Here is a 16904-nt window from a genome sequence, read left to right on the forward strand (position 1 = left end):
GTCAACTTTATGGTAATAAGCTATGATGCGGTTCGGCGGCAACCAATCGGAATGTAGAAGTCCTCCGCCTGAGAGGATACCAGAGAACACAATCCTGTAAACTTTGGTTCCGACCACATTAGTTCCTAAGCAAAATGGAGGAAAAGTTAATTATTTCTGTTGCGGGTTTCCCGTTATTGTACGACGTGTCCCTGTTTACATACAGGGACATTAATAAAAAGAACGACGAATGGAAAAAGGTGTCTGAAATTGTTGGTGTTTTGTTACTTTCACATTTAAAAGATTTTAATAGGTTAACGTATACCCTACGTGTGGCCAGTATTCACAAAATAGGATACTGATTTATGTTCAGTTCTTATTTGCTTTGCGGCTCCTTTAAATAAAGTTTTTAAAAAAAATCACGCATTCTAAAATTTACGTCAGAGCGCCAGAGAGTCCCCGAATCTCACGGCGTTGATGGCAGGGCGGCGAGAGTGAATTTTGCTGCTCTCGGCGGCGGTGGTGTGAGCGTACGGTAATACTTTTATTCAGCAAGGGCGCATTAAATTAATCAAAAGTTGCAGTAAAGAGACGATACAAAGGATATCTGTGATAAATGCTGTATTTAATGTTCTATTTATCAAAGAACCCTGAAAGTATCATTATTTCCACAAAAATATTAAGCAGTACAACCTTTTTCAACATTTATAATAAGAAATGAGCACTAAATCAGCATTTGAGAATGTTTTCTGAAGGAACATGTGAAGACTAGTATTAGCTGTAGCTTTTTTTCAGAAGAATACATTTTTGATCAAACAAATGCAGTCTTGGTGAGCACAAGTGACTTCGTTCAAAAAAATATTACCACCACGAATTATGTATACAAAAGAGTCATTTGTTTGGCAGATGAACCACTGTGGTTGCGCAGTATGTTTTTGATTTACTAAAGTGAACTGACTCATAAAAGTTAGTTGATCCATAAGGAGAAAATATGCGTGTGTGTACCTGCAGATCTCCACACAAAGGTGCTGTAATTGATGTGTACGAGTGAAACCGTGTACATCCATATGGGAGTCTGTCTGGTGGGGATTGCGCCTGGTGGAACGATGCTGTGTAGATATTTTTTTTGATGTACCCCGCACTCCTTCTCCTTTTTATTAATGTGAGTGTTTGAAGTGTCATTCAATTCCAAGGGCACAGTGCGTCACATCGGAGAGAAATTATCTCCTCCCTTTCGTTTTCTTCTCCTTCCTTCCCTGCTGTGCACTTTTCTTCTGACTTTGCGTGTGTTCTTGAATGTGTTTGTTTGAGTAGACTGTGTGCAGGTGTGTGTGTGTGTTCCACCGGGATGGGACAGTGGAGATGGAGGGATATGCGTCCCTTGCGTGACTGAGAAGGGTTCAGTGAACGGGGATTTCAGATGGAAGAGTAGAGACATCAAAGGCCCACTGGAATTGTGTTCGTAGTGAAAATTCTCAGCAATGGGGCTGTGCTGTGAAGAACAATTGGTGCTATATGACAAATTAGCTTAGCTTGTTAGCATGTATGAGAAAACTTTACATTTACTGAACAAAATTGGCGGCACTTACACAGACAAAACATGCAGTCACGCCATGATCATTTTTGACTCGAAGGCCACTGTCTCGAATATTCACACAATATTTGAAGGCCACCTATATAGGCTATTTATTTTAACCTGGAAACAAAAATTGTCATCATCCTCATGTCGTATCAAACCTGTATCACTTTGTTTTTCATGAGGAACACACACAACAGTATTTTGAAGAGTTTTGGACAACATTGGACCCTTTTACTTTCATTGAATGGACAAAAAAAACACACTGAAATATTTTTTTTTTTAAATGTTCTTTAAATCTTATGATGGTGTAAATGATGACCGAATTTTAGGTTTTGGTGAACTCTTCCGGCCTTCCATGTCTAGTGTACTACTTGATGTCAGGGGTGTTTCAAAAATAAACCTGTGCATTTAAAATGTTTACCGGGGTAAAAGGCGCATTTGACTTTTCTCTTTTAAACCACTAGATGGCACAAAAATTCAGCCTAGCACTTTTCTTAAAGGGATAGTTCACCTAAAAATAAAAATTCTGTCATTTACTCACCCTCATGTCATTCCAAACCCGCACGACTGTCGTTTATCTTCAGAACACAAAAGAAGATCTTCTTGAGGAAATCTGAGAGCTTTCTGTCCCTCCTTTGACAGCTGCACACTTGATGATTCAAAAAGTACATCGTAAAACTAATCCATATGAATTGAGTTGTTTAGTCCAACATTTTCTGAAGAGACACGGTCACTTTATATGATGAACAGGTTGAATTTAGGCTTTTATTCAAGTAACCAAGTAATTATTCATGAACCAAGAAAAACAGCACTCATCTACCAATTTGGTACTGTAGAAAGACTTGACTCCAAAAATACTGGTGCTTTTGACATGGGATTATGAACTTGTTGTTGCTTATATATGTGTGTGTTCTGTCGTCTGCAGGCCACCAGAGAGGTGATCGAGCGTGAAGCTCCAGGGATGGCTCTAGCAATGCTCATGGGCTCCCTAAATGTCACGCCACTCGGCATGCTGTCCAGGTGAATGCACATGCACAGACATGTCCTCTCATCTCACTCCTCCTCTCTGCCTTTCACTCTCAAACACACAAGTGTAAAGGATGTGTTTTGAATACTAATTGGATTAAATACTAATCATCTCCTTCCTGTAGACCCGTATGTGGAATAAGAGGCAAAACCCTCATCATTAATTTACCTGGGAGCAAGAAGGGCTCACAGGTAAGCTGTGTGTGCGTGTGTGTGCGTGTGTGTGCGTGTGTGTGCGTGTGTGTGTGTGTGCGTGTGTGTGTGTGTGTGTGTGTGTGTGTGTGTGTGTGTGTGTGTGTGTGTGTGCGCGTGTGTGCGTGCGCGTGTGTGTATATATATATATATGATGCATTACATAAATAAAAATTATAAATTAAATAAAAAGTCACCATGTAAAAAGCTCTCTTATAAAAAATTATATATATATATATAGAATGAGTATACGCCCCTCCCCTTCCTTCACCTCTCACATATACGTTCACCCTCGCTTACCGTGTTAACATTGTGGCCAATCCTATTAGAGCTTCTTCCCGTGCAGCTCTGCTGATAGGGCCGTGGTATTAATCTCCATTACCCATCAGCCCCAGCCACGGAGAACTCTGCTGTCACTGCTTCTTTGAAGTCCAGAAGCCGAGCCGATAAGGGGATTAAACTTTGAAGAACCCCTTTATGCTCAGTCCAGCTCAGCGACTACACTCCCCCTCTCCCTTCCTAAATAAAAGCACCCTCCATCCCACGTCCACGACCCATAAAAGCAGCCTCCTCACATCCCCAGCTCCTCCTCTATGACAGCGACTTTGCTTCTGGACTGAGTTTGCCCTTCTTGCTTTTAAAATGGAGACAGACCCAGGCCACGACGCTAAAGGTTTAGAGAGAGAGACACCGGTCCACAGAGAGACTCCGCAACGCCTTTAGATCGCTAATGTTCTCAGCAAGAGCTTTGATGCAGGAAAATGGTTACCGTTTAAGTAAACTGAGTGAATTTGAAACGGGGAAGGGCCACAGACCTCAGCACATCTGAGGAAATGGGAATGCGTGTTCCCAGTGTGCACTAGAATGGGAAACACAAACAACCTTCAAAGGGCCATGAAGTGCGAAAATAAACATAATTGGTGTTTCTTCAACCTTGAGGACTTTCCCAAAGTCCTGAATGTTTCCACTACATCTCATATGATGTGTTGTTACGTTTTATTATGTGATGAATAAATACATTTATAAAATAGCCAACTCCTTGCTAATTAAGATAGCTAGCATTTTATGTATTCTAAGTACACACAATTAAAGTATAAATTCATAGATTTTCAACCAGCTTACAATGTCAGTAGTTTATGTAAATGAACAATGTGTAGTCGTTCTCTGTGTTACCTGGACAGAGAAACGTTTGAGAGCTCCAGGGTTTTCATAAAAATGTATTCTACTTCAGCATTTTTGTATCCCCGCCCACAGACAGTCGGATCGACAGAGGGTTATTAACAAAACGGTTATACTAGCCGCGTTTCCACTGTCGGGCCAGTGCGAGCCAGGGCTTTAAACAGGCCGTGCTGGGCTAATAGCCTCGGGCCAGTAGCACCGGGCCCAAAATCTGCTGTGTTTCCACTGTCGGGCCAGAAGCTCCACAGCGCTTCACTAAAACACTCCCGTAACACGCCTCTCTGGAGCAACGGCACACAAACAGAGTGGAAGGCTTATCACTGAAAACTGTATCGTACTATGTCTTTATGCATTATGATCAAAATGGAACACTATGGCAACAGCTTTCTTACCTGCACGCGACAGCGTTTCGCTTCGGGGCGGAACTGACAGAACGTCACTTAGTCAGGTAACACCAATTTACCAATTTTCTTACTGTGTAGACAGCCAAGTTTTATTGAAAGCCCATTTTGCCAGCGGTGAAGTACCCCTTTACTAACATGTTCCCACTTTGTGTAATTTGACAAAATTATAGCTTGATTGGAAATTTTACAATATACTTAGATTTTTTTTGTTTTCTCTCACACTTAAACAAAAAACTGTATAGAGTCAACAGTCAGGTGTCCTGAACAGTCAAATCCCTTTTAATTTTAATTTAGTTTTAATTTTCTTAAGATTTCATTAATTGATATTTAACGATAACTTATAATTCTTTTAAGACAGACCTATAGTTTTATTCCTTATGAAAACCACTAAGTACACAGTGTACCTTTTTGTATTTTGTTCGATTTTTAAATCCTGTTATGCTTGACTTTCTATGAGTTAGAATAGTTAGAAGTTAGAATAGAGAAGAAAGTGTTAGTATTACTGGAACGCACCGAAAAATATTGCACCTAATTCATTATTCCTGAGTCCGTAGCCATTTTTAAGAAACTGCTGAAGACGTATCTTTTTTGGCAGCACTTTCTTAAAAATGGCTACGGACTCAGGAATAATGTATTAGGTGCAATATTTTTCGGTGCGTTAAAAAAACACAATGCCACAACTGTGAGACAATATCATTAAAAAAAAAATCTCTATCAGAACTAAATTTCGCATCAATTTTACAATTATTTTGCTCAGTTTAGATTATCGTAATTAAAGGATAATTCCGGTATTTAACACCTTGAGTCTATATAGTTTGTTTTGGATGAACAAGAGTGGTGGACAACATTTTTTTGACAATGGTTCCTCTCTCGAGTTTTGACTATAATAGAATTGGCCATGGACCCATTTAACATTGGAGTCAATGGTCATGTCCGAAAATGTAATTAAAACAGCCAATAATGTTCGTTTACAAAACTGTTAAACTCACCGAGTGGTTAGTGGTGTTCGTTGATGATTATAAACAATATATCATCGCAATATATGATTCCAATCCGTTTATTTTGCTATAGTGGAACTATTTTTTCAGACGCTTAACAACTGTGTAACTTCCGCTCAATATTTGAATCTGAAGCGTTAGCACACTCCCGACCACTTGATGGCGATAACCGATGTTTATGTCTCGCGGGACACTCACGGTCACAGTCGAGTTCAACTTCATATTACAAGTAACAATTAATGAAGGTTTTGTTTGTTTATTTCGCTTACTCTCCCGGAGCACAGTTGCTCTGCTCGCTAGCCTTATGAGAAACGGAAGCGAGCAAAAAGACTACATCGACCAAATGTAAACAGCCCCCTTTCCGTTACCGGTAGCGCATTTATATAGGGTATATGTCGAACGTCGCATTACGAAACCGGAAAACAGAACGCATCGCTTCCGGTTCAGGTCTTTTGTATGTGCTTCATGCATTTTTTTACTGTTTTACTCAAGATAACTTAAAAGGAGCGAGCAAAGATGATCATAACCAATGTCCCTCGCATGTGAAGATCGATATTTAAAAGTAAAAAAAAAAAAAAATCTTCACACTAACGTTAAGATATTTAAATAGAATAAAACGCCAATAACAAAGTGAGATAGGTAGGTTAGCTGATTACCTTAAAATTCCATAGATATCGGCGTCAGTTCATACGGCTGTTAACTCTTTCTATGACAAGCGGATACGATGAGACCAGGTTTCCGGTTTCGTCATGCGACGTTCGACATATACCCTATTAACCTGATATTAACGAGCACTCAGTCCTTCAACAGAATTCAATGGGATTTTACAAAATGACGAATAAAACACGACAGAAACTGTATTTCGCAACACTTTTTGTTTCTGGAACATCAACTAACATCATTAATCACTCGGTGAGTTGCACAGTTTTGAAAACTAATGTTAAAGGTTGTTTTAATGACATTTTCGGACATGCCCATTGACTCCAATGTTAAATGGGTCCATGGCCAATTCTTTTATAGTCAAAAACTCGAGAGAGGAACCATTGTCAAAAAAATGTTGTCCACCACTCTTGTTCATCCAAAACAAACTACAATATAGACTCAAGGTGTTAAATACCAAGTTGGCAGAAGTTGAAATCCATGTTTTAGATTATTGCATTGGATTTGAACAAATACGTCAATGCTACGTCTTAAATTGTATGCATTACATGCATTGCTTTTTGACAAGAAAACGGTTGATCTGTTGAACACAAAATTGAAACCAAGTGAAGTGACTGACAAAATGTCTTATAATGCCTCTGCTCTGAATAAGGGCTACGTTGTAGGGGTTTCTACTGTTGTCTCGAGGAAACTGGACGTGAACTGTGTCCATCTGCTTTTAAAGTGATGTGGCTTCACATCACGCATCCATATTGGCATGTTCCTGTCTGGTCAGCGTGTCTGAGTTGCCCATCACTCTTTCTTTGAGCTCAGGTGCCATTATTCCTACAGAGCAGCGCGCTCTGATCTGGAGTGTCAGCGCACACACATGTGCCTCACCTTGCACCAGGAAGACAAAAATAGACCATTCCTACATGCACCAAGAGGACATGAAGTAGCCTATGGACTTCTAATGTCTCGACACATTAATCTTCGTTTTAACTCTGAGTCACCAAAACGGAGAGATGCAACCACATCAGACCTGCGGGGGGAAACACTCCACCGCATCAACCCTCCCTGGACCGGTCTCCATCCCGCTGCCGTCCTTTCCTTCATTATTATTAATGTCTCTTGTCAGAAGTACTTAAGAAATGTGGTTTAAGAGCAATCGAGTTTGGCCACCTGTGTTAAGTTCACATGCTGTGTCCTTATCGGACTTCATCCCCTCAAAATGGAGGATGTCCAACTGTATTAGAAATTCCATTAAGTTAGTGTCAATAGGTTGGGCTGTATGTCATCCTATTAGGGGATTCGGATAGATAGTGGCCCATTACGTTGGAGGAGAAGAAGAGGGATTTACGCCGTAAAGACCTCGCATTACTGCTAAACAGTACACTTGACGCTTAGGAGCTGGAGAAAGTTGAACTCTGAGGAGATACAACAGATTAATGTGTTTTTATAATTCCACTGTTCAAATCTTAAAGGAGTAACTCAGGTTAAATATTATTTAAGCTCTTTTAAGCACATGTTAAATATTGTATGATAAAAATATTCATGTCAAATATTGTATAAGAAAAATAAAATTGATACGAAAAATAATACTACTTGTCAATCATTAATCTACTGCAGTCAGGCATTTATTTTAGCTTGTGTGTTGATTCTTTAATAACATGTATAATGCTATACCATAGCTTGATCTCTTGTAATAGTATTACCATAATAATAATCCCAGAATGTAATTTTTTTTATTGTTAAATTAAAAATTTCTCATTATTCCCCTGAATGTCAGACAATAAGATTTTCCATCACACAGTATAATAAGAGTATAAAAGTATACACAGTATAAAAATAATTTATTTTAACCGTTTTAACCTTGATTCTATTTATCTAAGTTTAATATTTTGTATTTATGTAAATTGTATTGTTTACTTATGTTATGTTTGATTTGTTTTTTAAATTAAATTAAATTAAATTAAATGAATGGCTCTTTTCCACAACTTTGAAACCTGCCTACTGCCTATTAGTAACTGCCATTTACCAATGTGATACTTTTCAGTATTGAATGAATTATAAGTACATTTATAATTAATATTTCTATTGCTTGTTCACTGTCTTGTCACATTATTGCCTGCTTTTTCTAGACTTTCCCACGGCATCACTGTAGAATTGAGCTGTTTATTGATATGAAAGGAGCATGTTTTGGGTTTAAAGATCTTGCTGTTTCATTCTTTCACATGTTTCTTCTCTCCCTTTTCACAGGAGTGCTTCCAGTTCATCCTGCCTGCTCTGCCCCACGCCATAGACCTGCTACGGGACGCCATAGTGAAGGTGAAGGAGGTACACGACGCTCTAGAGGACCTGCCATCCCCTCCGCCGCCCCTCTCCCCTCCACCCACCACCAGCCCACACAAGCAGACAGAAGACAAGGGTGTGCAGTGTGAGGAAGAGGACGAGGAGAAGAAGGACAGTGGCATTGCGTCCACAGAGGACAGCGGATCCTCTCACATCACAGCAGCTGCTATTGCTGCTAAGGTGAGCACCATTAATGGTTATTTAGTCTCAAACACGGTCAAAGACAGGCTTATTTCACTGATATGTTTTTGTATCCAATTGTTTTTTTCTCTTCTTTAAATTATTAAAAATTACTTAATCACTTTATGAAGATAAACTTGCATTAAATAGGCTAATAAAGTAATTTTGTATTGTATTCAAAGGTAAAGTGTGTAATTTCTGTGCCACTAGTGGATTGGCAGCAACTGCTTTCAAACAGGTTTTCCTAACAGTGGAATAGGAGAAAGAAAACTGAAATTTTGACATTGAAAAAATGACGCTCTACCCCTTCTTTCATCATCTCTTGCCCTTGATGTTCCATTAATTCGTGTTTTGTGTTTTGTGTGTACATGTGTCAAGTCTTTTGTCATGTTTATATGGCTCATATTCACCATCAGAACATGAAGTCTCATCCCAGCCATGCCGTTTTCATGGCGAAAGGTGGGCAGCCCTTGAGTGGCGTCATCCCGCCCACCTCCATTCCCTCCCATTTCACCTGCTCCTGCAGCGACACGGTAAGGCACACCCACTTTTCCATCCATATTCACATCTCCTGATATTCCATTGGCCCTTTTGAACATCCAGTTTCACAACCAATCATAGAAATGAAATGTCATGATTTGTCACTATTACTATTGGTCGATGATAAAACGGTAAAAAAAATTCCATAGTCTTAAAACCATATTTAAAGACCAAAATTGACACCTCAGGTTGTTGTTTTTAACTTTAAAGGTTCCTAAATTTGTTTTGGAGGTCTCCATTGCAGCATCACCTATTTTCTCACCGTGTCTAAAGCAGTTCAATAAACAGTTCTTCTCTCTAAACCCCTCCTTTCCAAGAGCTCACTCTGCTCTGATTGGCCTACATCTTACAGAAACCAAACGCCCATTACCATATCTGAATTTCAGCTCCGAAGGCTTCCTCACTTGTATACACAGTGATATGAACAGTAACAATGGTGACAGTTTTTACCGTATCAATTCAAGTCCTCATCCTTTGAAAGTGCATGCAAAGTGGATTTACTCCCGCGACACAGAAAACAGCATCTTCTCGACATGTCGACATCATGAACCAAACTCTAACAGGCCTCAGCTACAACTACAGTGTTTAAGGACGGGGTCAAAGTAGATGTTGCTAATGAAGACATTAGCCTGGCATTATGCAATTTTTTTTTACAAATCTACATAGTTTTGAGCAGGAAGTAAGGCTGGGATTACTCGTTTCTGTTCTGAATTGATTCTTTCTTTTGGTTGACAATAACTCAAATTATCATGCACTTTAAACTTTGGAACTTTGCAGACATTTTACATTCTCAAACAGCTATTTTAAACTCTACATGAAAGGAAATATCAGAAAAAGTTTAAAAGGGGCACTTTAACTTTTGTGTAGATTGTGTAACATCAACATATGTATAAACCTGTACCATCTCTTTTAGTATTATTTAATTATTACAATTTCAGCAAACCAGGCATTTAACATTATATAATTTCATTCATAATTTAACTTTTTTTTTTTATAATGTATGTTTTTTTAATTAATTTTCATTATACTACAGGGCCGTTGAATGCTTGAATCTGATTGGTTGACGAACGTTCTGAGGTGTGCAATTATATTCAGGGAACCGCACGGCTAAGTAGTTCCATGAGGTCTTGACCTCATTACAGTTCCATATCACTTCGCTAGTCAACTGTAATAACGGAACAGAGGATACAATTCATAACAAGAGAAACTGCAGCCCATGCGCTTGATCTGCAATTTTCAATGTCCTATATAATCAATAAAAAATTAAACTGAATATTTAAATAAATTGATAGTCCTGTTGCACGGGTTTTCGTAATTATTGAAGATAATATAACAAATAAATAAAATTGATAGGCCTATACTTAAAAGGGCTTTGTGTTTCATTTATTAGTCTTCTAGTCTACTGTCACTAATAGAAAAAAAGAATGAACGAATTAATTAAAACGAATTGAATTAATAAATAAATAATAATATTGACGCACATGCTTCTCTCTAAGGCCGGTTATGAATGTAATTTGATACTTATGAGTCATGACTAATCATGCACGCGTTTTCAGCGCGTTCAGTCTGTGTTCACAGCGGTGTTTAAAACCTGCTAGTGCATTGACAGTCAGAGAATGTTTCTAGTCGTTAAGTGTGTCCCCAGCATTACTCTGCTATCAGCGGCTCAAACCTCCGTTACTAACTCTAAAATGACGTTTTGGAATTAGCAACGGAGCATGGGTTTAGATGCGCAAGGAATTAGTCCTACATACAAGAGCGTTTTAATGACAAAAACTTTACAAACGTCTTGAAATACATCATCTGAACAATATTTCGAGGTGTGGTAACTGTAGTATAAGCGGAATAATTGACTCCAGACCGTTGAATTATTATAAAAATAATGCACACCCGAGGTGGTAATGCGGTCACGACGCGAAGCCTGTCGTCAATTATTCCTTACTTAATCTGAATGTTACACAAAATTATTTAGCATCACAATACAATAACAACATGAGAGAATTTATTTTAGAAAGTTAACCTTTTTAATGTTAATTCAGTTCAAAGTTTATATAACTTATGTAAATGATTAATATATAGTGTTATTTATTTGTTTATTTATTTATTTAGGCATAAAGCCATATTTAGAGACCAAAATATCATAGACTTGGCACTTCGAGGTCTTGCCTTTTTGAATTTGCCAGTAAGTAACACCCTGGCAACCACCCACAACACCTTAGTGTTGCACTGGCAAGCATGTCTCACTGTCCCTCTGTAATGCCTTGTATCAGTTTATTATCTAGTAAGCAATATTTGTCTTGTTGTTCGGCTGTGCCTGGTCTTGTAAAGCTTTTTCCCTGATAGCAGAGGGTTGAGTGTATATCCTGTATTAGCTGTCTTTATATAGTAATTATAATGGGGTCATGCAGGTTGGCATTACTGTGTTCTCCACAGGGAGCGCTCGTAGCACGAGTCTCCTGGGAAGGCAGAGGTTGAGTCGAATGCTATTATTAGCGCAGGGTTAGCTTCTGCGCTGGGTAATTAAAGCGCTTGTGGAGCTGCTCTTTCCTGCAAGGCCTTGATTTAGCCCCAGTGTTAATTAGTGCTCCGTTAAGCCCCAGCGTTCCTGTGGAAGATCCCTGCGCTCTTCGCCCTTGTGCCCATCAGACTCCTGCTTAATCCCACCACGGTTCTCCCAGACAGCATAGCTGCAGTTTGTTACTGCACGAAGACTCGCCTGCCGGATCAAAGGCAGAGAGTCTCAGTCAGAATACAGTAACAAATATCACTCTGTCTGTATAGATCATGGCGTTTCAAATATTAGTCTTCGTTGTAGATGTTCATTGATACTTTCTGCGGACATTTAATAGGCCATATTCTGCGCTTCTGTAGCATTTGAAAATCCATGTTAATCAAGGTTTAATGTTGTGTTACATTATTTACCACCCCTCTCTGATGCTATTGTACCTTCGAGAGTTCTATATGCAAATAAGCAGTGTTATGATTGGCTAATGCTTTGCAACGTGCCAGCCAACACATGGAGGTTATATGTTAATGACTAAAAATGTGATTGTTGTAAAAGATCAGGGGTTTAATTTTTATTTAAAAAAAAAAGTATTTAACGTTTATAATTAAATGTGTATGTGTATGTCATTGACAATTAATTATATATTATATAGAATTTGTTTGTTATATATTTTTATATATATTTAAAATTTTATATATATATACACACAATTATTTAGTTTTTTTTTACTTAAATTTAATTTAGATTTAATGACTTAATTTCAGTTTAGCTAAAATACCTTAGTCCTTCTCAATCATGTTACTTCATCATACACTACCATTCGAAAGTTTGGAATAATTACTATTTTTTTCCATGTTTTTGAAAGTCTCTTATGCTCAAAAAGACTGCATTTATTTTATAAAAAATACAGTAAAAACAGAAATATTGCTAAAAATTATTTCAATTTCAATTAACAAATTTCTATTTGAATATGTTTTAAAATGCAATTTGTTCCTATAATGGCAAAGCTGCATTTTTCAGCAGCCATTACTCTGGTCTTGAGAGAAAATCATTTATTTGAAATAGAAATCTTTTGTAACATTGTACATTTCTTTACTGTCACTTTGTTTTACTGTGTCCTTGCTAAATAAAAGTAGTAAGACTCTAAACCCTTGAATGGTAGTGTAAACAATAATATTTAAGTATAAATGCTTCATTTTGACAATTCTTTACTGAATTTGACTGTCACGGTCTTCTATTTCCAGATCCCAGAGTCCATCATTTCACGAGGCGTGCAGGTGTTGCCGCGGGACACCGCCTCTCTCAGCACCACACCCTCAGAGTCTCCTTGTGCTCAGCAGTCCCGCCTCTCCACTGCCTCCTGCCCCACCCCTAAAGTAAGACTCCGCCCCTTCCCCTTTATTCACACCATTCCTTCTCCCCTCAGCTTTCTGTTTCGTCATGCACTCAGTATCCTCCATGGCTGGATCCTCATCTGCTGCCACCTCATTGGCTGCTTGACACACTGCTTTGCATTCCAGACAGCAGTGACTTTGCTCACTGGGCCGTGTGAGAGGAGAAGCGGGACTTCTTCACTGGCTGAATTTTAAGTTTGGCCAATTTGATTTTCCTCCTGTAGCGGTTGACAGTTTGTTGTTTTAGATCCAATGATATGATTAGATGAATTCTACGAGGGTATTAATTCATAACATTTGTTATTATTTTATTTAAGATATCCAGAAGCTGTTTTTTGTTTAGTTTTTTCAGCATTAAAACAGTTATTTAAAGTGTTTCTATGGCCCTGTTTACACCTGGTATTAAGATGTGTTCAAGATGGTCGATCGGATCACAAATGGACGACGCTTGAGTAAGGTGTACAGGTGTAAACAAGGTCTAAAACGTTTTGAGCTTGTCCACTTTCGACTACTTCCAGAGGTAGTCGAAAACGCATTTGACCGGATTGCTTTAGTTGTGTGAACGTTTATGTGGTCGAATGCGTTCAAACAGCCACAAAGGACCATCTGCTCTCCACCTACTGACCTAATGCGGAAACATTATGGGAAGCACATTAGCCAGACTGGATTTAAACTTTGTCTGATGAAGACCTAAATTTGGTTTGAAGATGAAAAATTGACAAAAAATCACAATGTTCTCTCACCAGTCCTGATTTCTAACAAAAACACACAGAATTCAGTGTGGTCTAGCTGCTATCAGAGCAATCACAGAAATCAGGACAGAAGTGGTTGAAAGTGGACAAAAGAGACGGATTAAAACACCAGGTGTAAACGGGAATGTGTCTCCCTCGTCTACTTGTTATCCGATTGACCAAAACGCATCTTAATACCAGGTGTAAACAGGGCCTAACTCGCATTAGGGGCTTTCGCACCAGAGGAACCTTTTCATTGTTCCTAGAACTATTGGCGTAAGTACCTGGATTTTGGCATGTTCGCACCACAGGAACTAGGAGCGATTTTAGTCCTAGGAACTTTTGGAGGAACTAATTTAGCTCCTACTTAGGAGTAGGGACTAAACCAGCACTATAGGAACTATCCGTGTACGCTGACTGGCCGAACGCACGTGGAATGCCAGCACCCGCCATTTTTAAAAAGGCTGTGTAAACACACAGAATGTAGCTTATATATTTACTCCCAGAAACTAACTCTACGAACATGGAAAACCGTGATAGATGAGCCTCTTAACCTTTATACTGAGGAGAAAACCCAACGCAACATTGAGGGGACCAAGTAAAAACGTGATTATGTTTTTCTGCTCAACACTGGACCACAAATCACAACTCAATAGCGTAAAGGCATACACTATTAACTTTTCATTACGTCTACTTTCTATGTATAACAGTTCTATTTAATAAAGTATTAGACAGGACTGTTAGACAGACCGTAAACTAATGAACACAGGGAATGCGAGCACTATGTGCTCAGGCTCTGGCTGGCGTTCTCAGCGGCGTCAAAATAAAGGTCCGCCGCGCCGTCAAAATAAAAGTCACAACAACAAGCGTGGCTTACGTCACTTCAGAGTTCCTACCGGTTCCTACTGGCGGTGCGAATGCAACCAGTAAAACGTTCCTATGGAAACCATTAGTTCTCGGGGAATACCCGGTGCGAAAGCCCCTATTGTGTCAGTATTTGGTCACTTTATACATCATTATCAAACATGCACTCGCATCTAAATTTTTGAATGAAAAGTGCTATTGGTGTAGACAATCGAGTTGTTTACAGAATGTAGTAGTTTCTTTGTTTATAACAAGTTACATTTTGTTGTGCAGTGTGACAATAAGTTACTTTGATTTCAGCTCTTTCTCAATTGTTTTTTAGTGTCATAGTATAAATTTCATAGTATAAGTTTCCTATTTTGGCCCTGATGACATGGACATCATGGGTCAGGACTACTGTATGTGTGTCCATATAGCTCATGAGACAATGGGTCACAAGTCATAAGTGTGCGTGAAATATGTCAACATAATAAGAATAAGTAATTAGTGGTGCTGCACTAGTTTCTCTGTCTCCCTCTAGTGAACACCGTGTGTATTACAACTGTGTTTTCCTTTAATAGATAAAAGGATTTGTCTAAGTAACAGACTATGGAAAGTTGGTCTGCAAAGTGCTTGAAGTATATAATGGAAATGTTTTGGCCTCTTTATATCATATTTTTTTAGGATGTATGTGAAACGCCTGTGGTAAGCAGAATTCCAATGAAGTGCTCTAAGCTTCAGCTTTGACCTCAGGCTGGGTTTTAATTCTGCTGACTGTTGTTTTTTATGACAAGTGTCTGGCAGTTTGGCTTTAGTTGCTGAACAAGGGTGTCAGGTGGCACTTAACAGTTAGAGGCTACATACAGTAAAGAACGTGCCGAGAAGTGTGTGTGTGTGTCTCTTATATGCGCTGTTTAGCAGTGTACCTATCAGCTTGAGCATTTGGGGAATTCCCAGACCTGAAAAAATGGAGTTATCGCCGGTTCACGAGGTGTGTGTGTGTGTGTGTGTGTGTGTGTGTGTGTGTGTGTGTGTGTGAGAGACTGTGGTGGGGCTCACATTCATAGAAGGGCCAAATTAAATTTGTAATCAAATGAAAATCTGTTTTCTAAATGCATGGCATTGATCTTTTTTTGAGCATTTCATTCCCAGATAGCAGACGGATGTGGGCCACTTCAGGCAATGATGCGGCACTGCAGGCATTCTTATGGCCCGGACCAAATGTATCTGAGCCTAAAGTGGCCCACATGTAAAATGGCAAATATGGCCCAAATATTTAAAATCACATGTGGGCCTTTTTAGGCAAAGATGCGGCACTCGTGGCAATGTGTAATCTGAATGTGAGCCTAAAGTGGCCCATATGATAGATAATGATTATGGCCCAAATATCACAAACCAAATGTGGGCCACCTATGGCAAAAACGTGGCACAATCAACAATGACTACTCTGGATGTAAACCAAATATGGCCCACATATAATGCAGCAAATGTGGCCCAGTTATCTTAAAACATATCTGGGCCAGTTTTGGCAAAGATGTGGCACAGTGGCACTGGCTCATCTGGATATGAGCCAAAAGTGGCCCACATATAATGCTGCAAATGTGGCCCAGTTATCTTAAAACATATCTGGGCCAGTTTTGGCAAAGATGTGGCACAGTGGCACTGGCTCATCTGGATATGAGCCAAAAGTGGCCCACATATGATGCTGCAAATGTGGCCCAGTTATCTTAAAACATATCTGGGCCAGTTTTGGCAAAGATGTGGCACAGTGAGCACTGGCTCATCTGGATATGAGCCAAAAGTGGCCCACATATAATGCTGCAAATGTGGCCCAGTTATCTTAAAACATATCTGGGCCAGTTTTGGCAAAGATGTGGCACAGTGGCACTGGCTCATCTGGATATGAGCCAAAAGTGGCCCACATATGATGCTGCAAATGTGGCCCAGTTATCTTAAAACATATCTGGGCCAGTTTTGGCAAAGATGTGGCACAGTGGCACTGGCTCATCTGGATATGAGCCAAAAGTGGCCCACATATAATGCAGCAAATGTGGCCCAGTTATCTTAAAACATATCTGGGCCAGTTTTGGCAAAGATGTGTCACAGTGAGCACTGGCTCATCTGAATATGAGCCAAAAGTGGCCCACATATAATGCAGCAAATGTGGCCCAGTTATTTTAAAACATATCTGGGCCAGTTTTGGCAAAGATGTGGCACAGTGGCACTGGCTCATCTGGATGTGAGCCAAAAGTGGCCCACATATAATGCAGCAAATGTGGCCCAGTTATCTTAAAACATATCTGGGCCAGTTTTGGCAAAGATATGGCACAGTGAGCACTGGCTCATCTGGATGTGAGCCAAA

At 39.3% G+C, this 16904-nt stretch overlaps 1 protein-coding gene across 19 annotated transcripts in view; it reads left to right on the forward strand.

Annotated features, from left to right (window-relative positions):
- gphna (gephyrin a) overlaps positions 1-16904 on the forward strand; it is a 96908-nt gene that overhangs the window by 33546 nt on the left and 46458 nt on the right. For 11 of the 19 annotated variants that reach the window (XR_013800098.1, XM_079633676.1, XM_079633690.1 and 8 more), the window contains exons 5-9: positions 2484-2578; positions 2710-2776; positions 8256-8528; positions 8945-9061; positions 12819-12950. Coding sequence is in view for 18 of the 19 variants with exons in the window: in XM_079633676.1 (XP_079489802.1) it covers positions 2484-2578; positions 2710-2776; positions 8256-8528; positions 8945-9061; positions 12819-12950 (684 nt within the window). In the remaining variant the exon portion in view is untranslated. The remainder of the gene's footprint in view (positions 1-2483; positions 2579-2709; positions 2777-8255; positions 8529-8944; positions 9062-12818; positions 12951-16904) is intronic. The other 8 variants (XM_079633693.1, XM_079633680.1, XM_079633679.1 and 5 more) reach the window with 1 other exon arrangement.

The sequence above is a fragment of the Phoxinus phoxinus genome (assembly GCF_949152265.1).
Source record: "Phoxinus phoxinus genome assembly, chromosome: 13".
Classification (NCBI taxonomy): domain Eukaryota; kingdom Metazoa; phylum Chordata; class Actinopteri; order Cypriniformes; family Leuciscidae; genus Phoxinus; species Phoxinus phoxinus.